Consider the following 15443-nt stretch of genomic DNA (forward strand, 5'->3'; position numbering starts at 1 on the left):
TGTCATGATCAAATCAGGATAATTAGCATGTCTGTCACCTTAAACATTCATTATTTTTTTTTTGTGTTGGGAACATTCAAAATTCTTCTAGCTATTTGAAAATTTATAGTAAATTGTTATAATCACCCTATAGTGCTACAGAACACTAGACCTTTTCCTTCTATTTAGCTGTAATTTTGTTTCTGTTAAACAACCTCTCACTATCTTCCTCTCCCTTCCCAGCCTCCAGTAATCACTGTTCTACTCTCTACTTTTATGAGCTCAGCTTTTTTTAGCTTCCACATATGAATGAGAACATGTGTGTTTATCTTTCTGTGCCCACCTTGTTTCATTTAACCTAATGTCCTCCACATTGCTGCGAATGACAGTATTCATTCTTTTTTATGGCTGCTAGTATTCCATTTTGTATATACCAGCACTTATTTTTATGTAAGTTCTCTAGGTTTAATTTTCTATAAATGGACAATCATTTGCCAAGGTCTATTTTTCTTTCTTTTCTCTATTGATTTGACATGCTATATTTCCTTTATCAAATTTTCATTAAAGCTTGATTATTTCTGTTTCTGGACTAGATCTATTTGGTGGTTATAAATTTTGGTGATTTGAGTTTTAAAAAATCTATATATTTAATGGCTTTAACAATAAAAATATGTTAGGGAGAAATTGGGTAATGGACACAAAGAATGATTATGGTTTGCAATGATGAACATGCTAATAATACTAATTTGGTCATCACTTATTGCACACAAATACTAATTCAACTCTGTACCCCATAAATATGTATAATCAGTTATGTTCCAAGTGTAAAATAAAGGATATACCCCCCCCAAATCTAGATCTAGAAACCTAAGTAAATAAATAAATAAAATTAAAATTAAAAATGTTTTTATCATTCACTATTGAAGAAGTATTTGAGAGGACATCAAGAATCCCCCTAAGTGCTGGCTGGTTACCACAGTTGGTTAGAGCATGGTGTCAATAACACCAAGGTCAAGGATTCAAGTCCCTGCACCGGCCAGCTGCCCCCCCCAAAATAATCCCTCTAAGGTGGAATGTGGAATATTTTTTTCATATTAAGGGTAACTTGTCAACATTTATAAAAGCCAGGATTTAAGGGAATGATGTGACAGTGACCCATGAGAACATAATCTTGACTGTGTTCAGTTGCTTAGTTCTACATGTTCCCTTAAACAATTGGCATATTTGGTTTTTTATTTTTCACTATAAATGCAATATACATTTTCTGTAAAGAAAAATTTAGAAAATAGAGGGGAAAAAAATCATCCGTAATCCCACTGGGTAAAAATAAGAACAGACATTTTGACAACCTGTTTTGTGGAGGAAATACACAGTCTTTTCTCTGCTTTCACAGCACAGTCATCCACACAGAAGACCAACTTCTGTGACCACACGTGTGGGGACTTCTCCCCACCAGCAAACAAGTCAGCAGTTTCTCAGTGGATAACAGCTGGGTGTCCTCTAACTCATTTTTGACACTTTCTACCTGAAGATAGCGTCAGATCCCACAGGTTGAGGGCTCAGTCCCCAAGACTAAACTCCCCCTGCCCGCTGCCCCCAACTTCAGATGTCAGTCGCAAGTCCAGGCCTCTAACTTCTGAAACAATCCCCTGTGAGTCAGGTTCCCACACCCCGCTACTCAGGTTTGATTAGCTTGCCTGAGCAGCTCACAGAACTCAGGAAAACATGTACTTACATTTACTGGTTTATTATAAAGGATATTACAAAGTGTGCAGGTGATGAGATGCACCAGGTGAGGTGTGGGGGAGGGCTGTGGAGCTTCCTCCTCCCTTCCTACCTCCCTGGGTGCACCACCTTCCAGGAACCTCCACGTGTCCCGCTGTCCAGAAGCTCTCCACACCCTGTGCTCTCAGTGTTTATGGAAGCTTCATTACGTAGGCATGACTGAAGCATGGACAACCAAGTTGAAATGTGATTGGACTAAAAGCGTATGCTCTAATGCTGACAGTCTGAGGGGGGAACCCAGCAAGGCTTCTGTGTTCATACTCTTCCTGGCCTCTCTGTGCAGCATTCGTTCCTCCTGAAATGGGGGTCTTATGACCTACAATCTGACAAGGTAGGTCACAGTGTATCCTGCCGAGAAAAAGGAGCAGGTGAAAGGAGGTCAGGAGAAGGTCAGAGAGTAGCATGAGCCAGGAACCGTTTATGAAAACCAATGTATACATATAATATCACACAACCGGACTGAAATCACAGGGAGCTCTTTTTCCACTTAGCATGTTGTATGAAATCAAATCATATATAACATTTTCTAATTTTTTTTTTGCCACCCACTATGTTATGAACATTTCTCATGTCACTAAATATTCTCCAAAATTGTTTTAGGTGATTTTTGAAGTAATTAAAAAATTTGTATTAGAAGAGTTGCAAAATATTATTCAGTATAATTTTTTGTTAACTTGGTAAATAATTTTTGTGCCTGTTATATAATTTTTAATTTTGCATTAAAATAAAATGCTTAATGTAAGTTTTAAAAATTATAATTTGGTCAGAAATCTTGGAAGGTTTCTTTTAAAAAGGATTTCTTTAACAAGTTTAAGATTTATAGAAATTTACATTTTTATAGTACTTATAAAAACTTTTTATTCAATGCATTGTTGCAGGGTTGTATTAATAAATGGGAGTTTTTTTAGCAATTAATGTTTAAGGAATGAAAATTTGCTTAACATTTAAACATGTGTTTCAGTAGATGTAATTTGTGATTGGGATGCTTCTCAATTAATATGTATTGTGTACAGTAAAAACTCTTTACTTCTTTCTCCTTCCTTTACAGGAACTTTAATGGAATTGGGTATCTCCCCAATTGTAACATCTGGTTTGATTATGCAGTTGTTAGCTGGAGCCAAAATCATTGAAGTTGGAGATACACCCAAAGACAGAGCTCTATTCAATGGAGCCCAGAAACGTGAGCGTAATGCAATTAATGAGCCTTTCCCAAATTTGAGAATGTTTGTGGTAAAGATGTTTTTTGTAGTCTTTTTCTGTCTTTGGTTTTAAGCATATATTCCTTTTGCCCCCAATTTTTGTCAGTATTTGGTATGATCATTACCATTGGGCAAGCCATTGTGTATGTCATGACGGGGATGTATGGGGACCCTGCGGAAATGGGTGCTGGGATCTGTCTCCTTATCATTATTCAGGTAAGAAATCCTATATTTTCCTATGCAGATAACAAAACAATGTGATTCCTTTTTTCTTTCCTAACAATTCCCTAGGTGATCAATATATTAGTTTTCTTACTTTTGAATTTTATTTATATAATATTTTGATTATTGAAATGACATGTATAAATTGTGTTGATGTAAAATATTAAAATTTATTCTAATAGCCTCATAGCTGCACAATGTAAAGAATTATGGATCAGCTGTACTTCATTAACTCCAAGGTGCACATTTTTCACGTTTTGATGTCTCTGAAGTCAGGATGTTTTCTCACAGTTAATAGTGCCCTGTAATTGCTGTCCACCAGGTGGCAGTCATTACCTGAGCTTGTGGGTCAGTTTAGTCATGGCTGTTCATGCCGTCATTACATCAGTTGGTTATATGCGTTGTTGATATACAGGTGTTTGAGTTTAATTGCTGTCTAAAATGTCTTCAAAAGTTTGTCATGATTTATTTAAATGAAAGTTATTATGTATACAGAAAGAACAAGCTAGACGATAAATATCTTCATCTAAGTCTAAAATACCTTTTTTTAGTCAATAGAAAATAAAAATTCTTTGTAACAAGGTATTATGTCATAGATTAATTGGTAGTATTCTTTCTTAGTGGTACACAAAATAATGTTTTTTATTGTATAATAGAAATATTATACAATAAATAAAAATCATTAAGAACCATTTTACCCAAGAATAGATTGTACTTACGTTATATAACAGTTAATTACTGTGTTTTGAAAAGAAGTTTGCTTAAGTTATCCTGGTTATCTTGGAAGTGCCTTTTCTTGTCCACTCTATGAAATGAAAATTAATTTTAGGAAAATTTTTCCTAACAGTTCAAAGGATTAAGCTCAGAAAGGTATTTTTTTTAAAAACCTCAAATGCCAGGTTATTAATATATAAATATGACTTTCTTAGGTTCGTATCGTTGACTATCCTTTTTTTTTATTAAGAATCCTAATATAAAAACAAATTATAATAAGATTGTTAGTGAGCATGATTCAGAACAAGGAGAGTTAGATTTTTCAGGTATTTATTGTCATCATAACAGTAGGGATGGCTTTTCTAATGAGATAGAACTATTTTGTCTTTTGACCAGGGCAGGAATTTTTAACAGATTGTCGGAGTCTTTGGTAGCTTTCTGAGCTCCAGTGTATTCCCATTTGGTATAAGATACAGGCTTTAAAGAATCACACTGTCTTTATTTCTCTATTTACAAATCACTTGATTGGTAAGTTTATAGCCCTTGGGAAATATAGGAAGAGGAGATGCAACGGATAGGGAGAGAAGATTCTCTGGAGGCTGATTTTAGTATCTTTCAGTGCTTAGGATCTCTTCATATATTTCTGGCATCATTGAAGATACGGTATACCAATTATTGCCTTACATTTTATTTCTTTATAGCATTTGCTTTATGCAACTCATAGTTTAGAATAACCCTGATTTTTAAAAGATACTCATAACTGGCATCTAGCTCTTGGAACATTATTCATCAGCTAAATTTCTCTAGTATCTGACTAAGTATATTAGTCTGTTTCTTTTGTTTATAATAAAATACCTGAAACTGGATAATTTGTAAAGAAATAGAATTTATTTCTTACAGTTTTGGAGTCTGGGAAGTCCAAAATCCAGGGAACACATCTGGTGAGGGCCTTTTTCTTGATGGTGACTTTTCACAGCAACACAGGATATCACATAGTGAGAATAGGCTGAGTTAACCTTCTCACTTGCTCTCTTTATAAAGCCCTCAGAACTACGCATGACCATTACTCTCTGAATAGATCAATCTATTCACAAGGACACAGTCCTCACAATCTAATCATCTCTTAAAGGCCCCACCTTTCAAATACTATAATTAGATTTCCCACCCTCTTACCACTGTTACAATGGGGGTCAGGTTTCCAATACATGAAATTTTGGGGGGACATATTTAACCCATAGCACTAATGATGTATTTAGACTCCTAAGGAACCTCAGCTGAGCAATTCTGGGTTAGATAAAAGATTAGCTTTTTACTAAGAACACAGGTTTTGAAAACTGTTTGCATGCTCTTATAGGAGGTATTTCTCACCTTATTTGTTTGTGTTTCATTCACATGGTCAGTGTTTTTCAGCTAGTGAGTTTTGAAATCTAAACAGTGGGTCTTGGTTAAAATTTTTAAAAAATGAATAGAAAATACCAATGTGCATGGAACATAGTAAAGGTAAGAATGTTTTGTCCAACTAAGTCACGTGTGAGTGTGTGTGCAGGGTTGAGATATGAGTGTTATTTTTACACCTGCTTCAGAAGTTCATTTATGTTGTACATTCCACGTGAACATGCAGTTAGTGTTCTATTATCACTGTGCTAGTCACTGAGATGCTGCTGTGACTTCTGACTTCTCATCCCTTTTCATAGGCATGCATGATATTTATTGTCTTTTATCTTATACCCTTAATTATAGAGACCATTTTTTCATTTGGATTTCTCCATAATTCCTTTCTCTCATTGGAAAAACATAAGAGTTTAATTTTTACAGGACATACATGAACCTGTAGTCTGAAGGACACTGTTCTGAACAAGGGAGTCTGAGAATTACATTTGTTTCAGAGTTGCCTTTGTGACTTTAGACAAGTCATTTGTCAGAGCCCATGGTATGCTTTTTGGTCAACTCATAAATCATGGATAGCTGTGGTTCCCTGCATGGAGATGGGTTTCTGTATTTATGATTGGGAATATTTATTTACTCATTACATGACTGTGGTCAAAATAAAATCTAGTAGTAACTCTTAACTTTTCTCCTACTTTGTCAAAATGTCAAACTTGGTTTTCAAACAGTAAAGGATTAGCTTGATCGATTAGAAGTTTTGAGAATTGTACCCCTTTTCCAGTTCATTGAAAGTCAAACTAAAAGACTGTAAATAGACAAGTTAGGCTCTGTACAACCATTGAAATGGCAGTTAAAGAAAAACAACAACACTGTGTAAGGTAAGCATGTTTAACATGGTATAATGTGGTTGGTTTGATCTCTCTTCTAGCAGGTGATATTGGGTAAAGTGTGTAGATAATGAGGGTGGATGGCTTCACAGCTGGGAGGAGTTAAAGTGACTTCCTCTCTTCTACAGGGGGCTCTCTTTAAATTGGGGACATGTCTGAGATCGGGGGCATAGAAGCATATTTTCTTCCCCTCTTGATTAGGTACCCAAGTGTGGGGAAGGAGTCATATGACTGAGAAAGTCACTTGCAAGGCTATGGATTGTTTTTAATTGATGCATGTTTTTGCAGAAATGTCTTCTCCAAGAAGAAAATTAAGAATTTTCAATGTCACATAAACTTAGTATGCTTTCAATTTTTAAAAAAAATATGAGCTTAAGAACCTGGTGAACTCGTAACTGTTTTCAAATTTACATTCGATCTCTGTCACTATATGTATAGAATGCAATTTTACATTGTTATAATCTGTGTTCATGTTCATTTGTGCTCTACTTTTTGCCTTCTATACATATATATAATATACCAAATATAAAATATTATCTATATAATGCTTTTTAAAAAGTATCAATATAGTGCTCATACTTACCTTTAATGGCAGTGACCAGCTGCATCTTGTTATACCATCATTCATTAGGCCTTTTACTTACTTGGAGGTATTTGGAATGTTTTCAGCTTCTTGCTGTCATTAATTCTACAATTATGATCATTTTTGTTTCATTGTGTTTTTCAAATAGGCCTTATTTAAACATTGTAAGGGAAACTATTCAGATGATATAAATATATAAGGGGTCTTCAAAAAGTTCATGGAAAGTACATATTATGAAAAAACTATGCATGGATCTCAAAATATTTTTGTACTAAAAGAAACTCATACTAACTTGTTATAACATATCTGAACAGGACCTCACTTGAGGCACATGGAAGGATAAGACATCAGTTTGAAAAGAGGCCCTATCAGAGCAACACAAATTCTGCTAAAATTGAAGTAAGAACAAACATCAAATTTATGGTGAAGCTCAGGTGGAAGAATGGTGAAATCACTGATGCTTTACAAAAAGTTTATGGGGACAATGCCCAAAAGAAATCAGCAGTTTACAAATGGATAACTCATTTTAAGAAGGGATGAGACAGTGTTGAAGACGAAGCCCACAACAACAGACAATCCATGTCAATTCAAGAGGAAAAAATTAATCTTGTTTGTGCCCTAATTGAAGAGAACTAACAATTAACAGCAGAAACAATAGCCAAGACCATAGACATCCCAGTTGGTTCAGCTGACACAATTCTGACTAAAAAATTAGTTGAGCAAACTTTCCACTCCCTGTGTGCCAAAACCATTGCACCCAGAACAGCTGCAGTCAAGAGCAGAGCTTTCCATGGAAACTTTAAACAAGTGGGATCAAGATCCTGAAGCATTTCTTCAAAGAACTGTAACAGGAGATGAAACATGGCTTTTTACCAGTACGATCCTGAAGATAAAACACAATCACAGCCATGGCTACCAGAATTGTGGAAGAGGTTCAGTCAAAGCAAAAGCAGACCTGGCAAGAGAAAAGGTCATGGCAAGAATTTTTTGGGATGCTCATGGCATTTTGCTTGTCGACTTTCTGGAGGGCCAAAGAATGATAACACCTGCTTATTATGGAGTGTTTCGCGAAAGTTAACCATAGCAGAAAAACACCCAAGCAAGTTTCACCAGAGTCCTTCTCCACCACGACAATGCTCCTGCTCATTCCTCTCATCAGACAAGGGCAATTTTGTGACATTTCAATGGGAAATCAGTGGGCATCCACCTTACAATCCAGATTTGACATCTTTTTTGTTTTTTTAATCTTAAAAATTCTTCAAATGGCACCCATTTTTCTTTAGTTAATAATGTATAAAGACTGCAATGACATGGTTAAATTCCCAGGACCGTCAGTTCTTTAGGAATGGACTAAATATCTGGTATCATCCCTTACAAAAGCGTCTTGAACTTGATAGAACTTGTGTTGAGAAATAGTTTATGTTTTTTATTTTTATCTCTTAATTTCATTTTTTCCAGAAACTTTTTGATGTCCCCTCATACTTTAAAAGTTGAAATGTCGGGCCGGCCCATGGCTCACTCGGGAGAGTGTGGTGCTGAAAACACCAAGGCCATGGGTTCGGATCCCATATAGGGATGGCCAGTTCGCTCACTGGGTGAGCGTGGTGCTGACAACACCAAGCCAAGGGTTAAGATCCCCTTACAGGTCATCTTTTAAAAAAAAAAAAAAAGTTGAAATGTCTGCTTTACAATGTAACAATGTTTCCAGTCCTCTGATTTTCAGAATTGGCTTGACTAAACTAAAGCAGGTCAAAAGATGCAGATAGTCATAACACTGATATTGCTATAATTAGGTTTTAATATTAAAAATGCCCATACTTTGAGAATAGCCAATGGTGTTCACCTTCTCCCTTTCTTGAGTTTATTCTTGCTTCAGCTTACTTGCATTTCTTTCCCCACAGTTGTTTGTTGCTGGTTTGATTGTGCTGCTGTTAGATGAGCTGCTACAGAAGGGTTACGGCTTGGGGTCTGGTATTTCCCTCTTTATTGCCACCAACATCTGTGAAACCATTGTCTGGAAGGCCTTTAGTCCCACTACCATTAACACTGGCAGAGGTACATTGCACAGTGACTACACCTGCACGAGTTTTGCTGGATGTGTGCTGAAAGCGAATCCATAATGCAGCAGTACATGCCTAGAGCCATTCTGGTTTGCTATCCCAGGGGACAACGAATGCTAATTGTTCAAAACTTAGCAAGCAGAGATTTGTGGAGTATGCAACACTCCTTCCAAAAGAATACTATCTAAATTTTAGCCTCTGCTCATTTAAAATTTTAATGGTTGCAAACAGTTTAAAAATTTTGTTAACCTTGCTTAAGCCATGCTGAAGTCATTTATTTGACCGATTTCAGCATTCCTGGGGGATAAGAGGTAGTGGATTAAGATTTTCCAACTGAAAAAACTTGTTGTTCATTGTATCCTCAGGGAGCACTAATACTTTTGCTGCTGTTCTAATTGGCTTTGTAATAGCATCTAAGTTTGACATATTTCATTCTGTCTTTCCTCTTACCGATGTTCACTTCTCTCTGATGCCATCCCATTCTAATTAGTTAACATCTAACCTCTGATCCCAGCTTTAAGACTGCAGTAAATATAGTTTATTAATCTTCTTGGTACAAGAAACTTAAAGGCAAGCTTGATAGAGTAACATGTATCATTCGATTCTGGCATCTTTATTCTGCTTTGCTGCTGCTTTTTTATTTTTCCTAAAAATACTCTTTCCCTTTCCCTAAAGTAGAGGAGAGGCAAATCTTTATGAATGAAATATTTGCTTTGGTAAATTCTACTTTGGATGTTTTCATCAAGAATAGTCACTTGAAAAGTATCAGATTGTACCCCATCCATATGTACAATTACATTGCGTAAGTCAAAATTTTTAAAAAATAGTCTCTTGAGAAAACTTCAGAATTATGCTCAAAAAGATAGATTTGCCTCCATGTTCTGAATATTTTTAGAACCTGCACACGTGGCTGTATCATAAAGCAAACATTGGTGAATTCTTTTGACTCGTATTTTCTACTGTATACTGGACTTTCAGGTTGTTTGTTTTGACCTTTGGGACAACTTTGGATGATGTGTCGACAGTTCATTTCTGTCTTGATTCCTCAGGTACCGAGTTTGAGGGTGCAGTCATAGCTTTGTTTCATTTATTGGCCACGAGGACAGACAAAGTCCGAGCTTTAAGGGAGGCTTTTTATCGGCAGAACTTACCCAATCTCATGAACCTCATTGCTACAGTTTTTGTGTTTGCTGTTGTTATATATTTTCAGGTAAGTGTAATCTTTTTGCTGAAGTAAGTGGGATGTGTTTTTTTATTCTGTATTTAAAGAGGAAAATGCCGTTTTAAATATTAGTGTCTAACAAGTCATTATTTTAAGATCTAGTCAAGCAAATAATTCCATTCTTTTGGACTTTAAAGGCACAAAATATTTCTGGTTATAAAAAGGATTTTAAAGTCTCTGTGCAAAGGGAAAAATGTTTTGTTAGCATTGTCTTTTCATACTCCCTACTGTTTTGTGTTTTCCTTCTCTTGTCTGTAATCTTTTCTTGATATTTACAGTTCCTCTTTCTTAATTTTATTTTTTAGGGATTTCGTGTAGACTTGCCCATTAAGTCGGCCCGCTATCGAGGACAGTACAGTAGCTATCCCATCAAGCTCTTCTACACCTCGAACATTCCCATTATACTTCAGTCTGCCTTAGTTTCAAACCTGTATGTTATTTCCCAGATGCTGTCTGTTCGATTTAGTGGCAACTTCTTAGTAAATTTACTAGGACAGTGGGCTGTGAGTATTTTGTTTATTTATATTAAGTATTCAAGATTTATTATAATTTGCATTTCATGGTTATATTTTAACTGAATGACATAGATGTCGGAGCATATATTCATCTATAACATTAGGTGAATATCTGTAACAACATGTAACAACCTATCTATAACATTTTCAGATTTACTTACCTATAGCAATTTGTTATTTGTCTGGAAGAATTGGTAAGTGTTGTAAAGCTAAGATTGGCCAAATATTTTTTATTATTTTATTGTCTAGGAAGCATTTTCACATCTAATTTGAGTGACATTTTAGGCTAAAATCACAGTTGCTTTCATAAAAGTGATTTCTTGTTTTGTAATCTTATTCCACTATCGTCTATAATAATTTTTTTTTAAAAAGCCTTTTTGCCTATAATATACAGTGTGCTAGAATCATCCTTTCTTATCCCCCACACCCCTACCCTTGTTTTTCATGGCCCGAATGACAGTAAACTAGCTTGTGATTAACTGGGCTGGAGATGGGCATGTAATTAACCAGACTGAAGAGGGAGGTAGTATTGCTAGAAATAGTCCTATAAATTCTAACTTCCTTTTATAAATCCTCTTTATCATAACTTCTAAAGCAGTCCAGCCATGTTGTTATTGAAGTGTTATTGTAGGAATGAATTTTGATTGCTGATTCTATCACGTGACAAAGGGGCGTTTTTCCCTCTTAAAATTATAGAATTAAAAATGGCAAATGTCGGGGCCGGCCCGGTGGCGCACTGCTACAGTGCGCCGCTTGGGAGCGCGGCGGTGCTCCCGCTGAGGGTTTGGATCCCACATACAGACCGGCTGCTCACTGGCTGAGCGAGGTATGGGCGCAACACCGAGGATTGCGATCCCATTGCCGGTCCCGGTCCGGTAAGGGTGTGACACTGAGGGTTGCGATCCATTGCCGGTCACGAAGAAAGACTTGGATCCCACATACAGACCGGCTGCTCACTGGCTGAGCGAGGTGTGGGCGCAACACCGAGGATTGCGATCCCATTGCCGGTCCCGGTCCGGTAAGGGCGTGACACTGAGGGTTGCGATCCATTGCCGGTCACGAAGAAAGACAAAAAAAAGGAAAAAAATAAAAAAATAAAAAAATAAAAATGGCAAATGTCCTTTATTCATTTGTAGAGTATGTGATTCTAGAATTTCCATTCCACCAAAGAATAGTATTTTTTTTAATAATAATTATTTTTGAAATTTGGTGCTTATTCTGTGTATTTATTTTAATTAATATGTTATCTTTTGCCTTATAAGTCATAGTGACTCATCTTTGTGCTTTTACTGAAGGTCATTTTTTAAAAATTAAAGTTTAACAGAATAAGACAGTAACTCTTAAATGTTAGTTGAAGGAAGTAGAATTCTCTTTACCTGTAACACTTCTTTTCCCTTCATTTAACAGAAACTTGATTACATGGTGTTTTCTGGTGATTATAACTAGAAGGGGATAAAGAGTGTACTAAGACAGATGCTGTCCCTCATCTCTTTAGCTAATAGTCTAGCAAGAATTATTACTGTGATAATAATTTCATAATTATGCATTGAGTAGTTGGTTCTGTATAGATTGTGTCGTAATCTTGACTTAAGATTCTTTTTAATGAGAGAATTATTGGGAAATTGAATTTGTCTGTAAACACTCCTTTTAATCTGGGATTAGTGAGTCTAGGGGGTACAGAAAAAGAATCATTAGGAAATCATAAATTCAGGAACCAGATATTTAATCATTGCAACCCAAAATTGCTTTCCCCGTGCCCCAAAACTTTATTTAATATGAGCAAATACATGGTATTCTCATTTCTATTGCTATAAAAATTCTTACATATTTATGTGGATAAAAATCTCATTATTATTTTTATTAAAAGACTATTCCTTATAATAATATACAAACCATATAAAGTTTAGGCAGTGACATCTTCTGTCAATATTTTGATTATATTCTAAATGGAAGAATCGTCCATAAGGATTTTTTGTGTTTTTAGTAATCCTTGCTACAAGAATGCATAAGGATCTTAATATGTTGGATAATCTTATATAGTTCAGAAAATTTCAGATTATAAATATAATCAGAGAGTGATTGTAAATGTAATCATATTCCTGTCTTCAGGAAGAGGAGGATTTTGTAGATGTATTTATTTTAAATTGCTATTCTGTTAATAATATATTCCAGTGTCTTGTACATAATAGATGTTTACTATGTAATTTTGAAGGAGTGAAGGTATTAGATGCAAAAGTAGATTCTTAAGTTATATAGAATCATTGGCTGTAGGTACTTTGAACTTAATACATTGTCATAATTTTTGAGAAATTTGAGAAGCCACAAAAATGTATGCTTGACCAGTTTGGTTGACCATTTGTCCTTTTTACTCTTGTTCTGTAGGATGTCAGTGGGGGAGGACCTGCTCGTTCTTACCCAGTTGGAGGCCTTTGTTATTATCTTTCTCCTCCTGAGTCCATGGGTGCCATATTTGAGGACCCTGTCCATGTAGTTGTTTATATCATCTTCATGTTGGGATCATGTGCATTCTTTTCTAAGACCTGGATAGAGGTATCTGGTTCCTCAGCAAAAGATGTAAGTGTTTGGTTTATTTGAAAATTAAAAAAAAATTCTTTTGGAAAAAATCATTCATAATTTTTAGGCATCAAAATAGTAGTTGAGGCCTGGCTGGTTAGCTTATTAGTTGGTTAGAGTGCATTGTTATAACACTAAGGGTCAAGGGTTCAGATCACTGTAGTGGCCAGCCACAAAAAAAATAAAAATAATAAAAAAAAAATAGCCGATACACTTTTACTTCTGTAATTTAAACTTTAATTAATATTCTTTTTGAGGCAATGTCACCCCCACGGGGCTAAAAATTGATCCTGGAAGGTAAAAAATTCTTAGTACAATAGTTTATAATCCTCCAAAATCTGATTCTTCAGTATTTAATTTCTCTTTCAGCAGGTACTAATGCAAAAAAGGTTGAAAAACAGTGGTTTAATATGGCTAATATATAGTTGTGCAGCACTGAAGCCTTGGTTCCCTCTGGTTCAATGGGGACAATAGGACGATGGCAACTTCAAGGTTCTGTATTTTACCTGATAGTGTGTGGAAAGCACTTTACACAGAACCCTTTAGACAGAAGTTTGATTCTGAAAGTTGTTTTTCTCTTGGCAGGTAGCTAAACAGCTGAAAGAACAGCAGATGGTAATGAGGGGTCACAGAGATACCTCTATGGTTCACGAGCTTAACAGGTAAGGTCATTAGATTTAATTGTTTATAGGAATATGTGTATGTCTCAAACTCTTTATTGCTAAATGTTAATTTGTTCAAATTCATCTTTAAAGCAGTTTTCTTCTATTTCACACTAAAGAACTGAAATTTAACATAAAATTTAATTGTTCTCCACATCAAAACTGACACCTAAGTTATTTTAATTGAAATTGTTACCTTCTCTGCTCGTCCCAGGTTAAAATAGTGGTTCTCCCTGTTAGCTGCTGCACATAAAGTCACCAGGGAGCTATTAAAACATACTGATTTCCCACCTCCAGGAATTGTGATTTATTTGGTCTTGGGTGGGTTCCAGGCATCAGGCTTTTGGTAGCAGCTTTATTGAGGTATAATTCGCATACCATGTAATGTACTTATTTGAAGTGTACAGTTCAGTGTTGTTTTTAGCATATCCAGAGTTGTGCAATCATTACAGTCTAATTTTAAAAATATTTTCATGACTCAGAAAGAAGCCCTTGTGCCCACTAGTTATTCCCCATTCCTACTCCACCCTCCCACCCCCCTAGCCCCAGGCAATCACTTTTTGTCTTTGTAGACTTGCCTCTTCTGGACATTTCATATAAATTTTCACATAAATGTGGTCTTTTGTGAATGGCTTCTTTTACTTTGCATATTTTCATGGTTCATTCCATGTTACTTTATTCCTTTTTATTCAGAATAATATTCCATTGTGGGGCCTTACCACATTTTGTCCATTCATCAGTTGATGGAAATTTGGGTTGTTTCCATTTTTAACTATTATAAATAACATCGTTATGAACATACTTGTAAAATTTTGTAGGGATATATGTTCTCGCTTCTCTATGAGTGCAATTGTTGGGTAATCTAGTAACTCTGTGTTTAACATTTCAAGTTGCCAAACTGTTTTCCATAGTAGATGCACCGTTCTGCATTTGCACCAGCAGTGTACAAGGGCACCAATCACTGCATGTCCCCACCAGCACTAGTTCTTGGTTTTTGATTTCAGCCATCCTAGTGGGTGTGAAGTGGTATCTCATTGTGGGTTTGATTTGTTTTTTCCTCATGACTAATGTTGAGCATCTTCTCATGTGTTTATTGTACATTTATAAATCTTCAGAGAAATGTCTGTTCAGATCCTTTGCTCATTTTTAATTGGGCTGTCTTTTTCGTACTGAGTTTCAAGAGTTGGGTTTTTTTGGATATAAGTCTTGTATCAGATATATTATTTGTAAATATTTTCTCCCATTTTGTATATTGTCTTTCCACTTTCTTAATGATGTCCTTTGATGTACAAGTTTTCAATTTTGATGAAATCTAATTTTATGTTTGGTTGCTATGTGTTGCTTTTGGTGATGTATCTAAGTACTGCAAAACTGGTCAAAAAGATTCCTCTTCTAGGAGTTTCAGCTCTTAATGTTTAGGTCTTTGTGTTGATTTTTGTGTTTGGTGTGAGGTAGGGGTCCAAATTCTTTCTCTTGTCTGTGGATATCTAGTTTTCCCAGCACCATTTGTTGAAAAGGCACTAATATATTTACTTAAACATTTTATTTATTTAGAACATATAGATCACAGAGAATAGTATAATGAATCTCCAGTTTCAGTTATCATCATTCTGCCATTCTGTTTCATCTACCATCTCCCCCAGTCTTTTTCTTTC

General features: G+C 35.6%; 1 protein-coding gene across 1 annotated transcript in view; it reads left to right on the plus strand.

Annotated features, from left to right (window-relative positions):
• Positions 1–15443, plus strand: part of SEC61A2 (Sec61 alpha 2 subunit (S. cerevisiae)) — a 33860-nt gene that overhangs the window by 16732 nt on the left and 1685 nt on the right. The window contains exons 4-10 of the mRNA XM_008573036.1: positions 2813–2944; positions 3070–3179; positions 8657–8810; positions 9865–10025; positions 10343–10540; positions 12935–13126; positions 13712–13788. Of these exons, the coding sequence (XP_008571258.1) occupies positions 2813–2944; positions 3070–3179; positions 8657–8810; positions 9865–10025; positions 10343–10540; positions 12935–13126; positions 13712–13788 (1024 nt within the window). The remainder of the gene's footprint in view (positions 1–2812; positions 2945–3069; positions 3180–8656; positions 8811–9864; positions 10026–10342; positions 10541–12934; positions 13127–13711; positions 13789–15443) is intronic.

Source organism: Galeopterus variegatus, unplaced genomic scaffold, assembly GCF_000696425.1.
Source record: "Galeopterus variegatus unplaced genomic scaffold, G_variegatus-3.0.2 Scaffold867, whole genome shotgun sequence".
NCBI classification, from domain to species: Eukaryota; Metazoa; Chordata; class Mammalia; order Dermoptera; family Cynocephalidae; genus Galeopterus; species Galeopterus variegatus.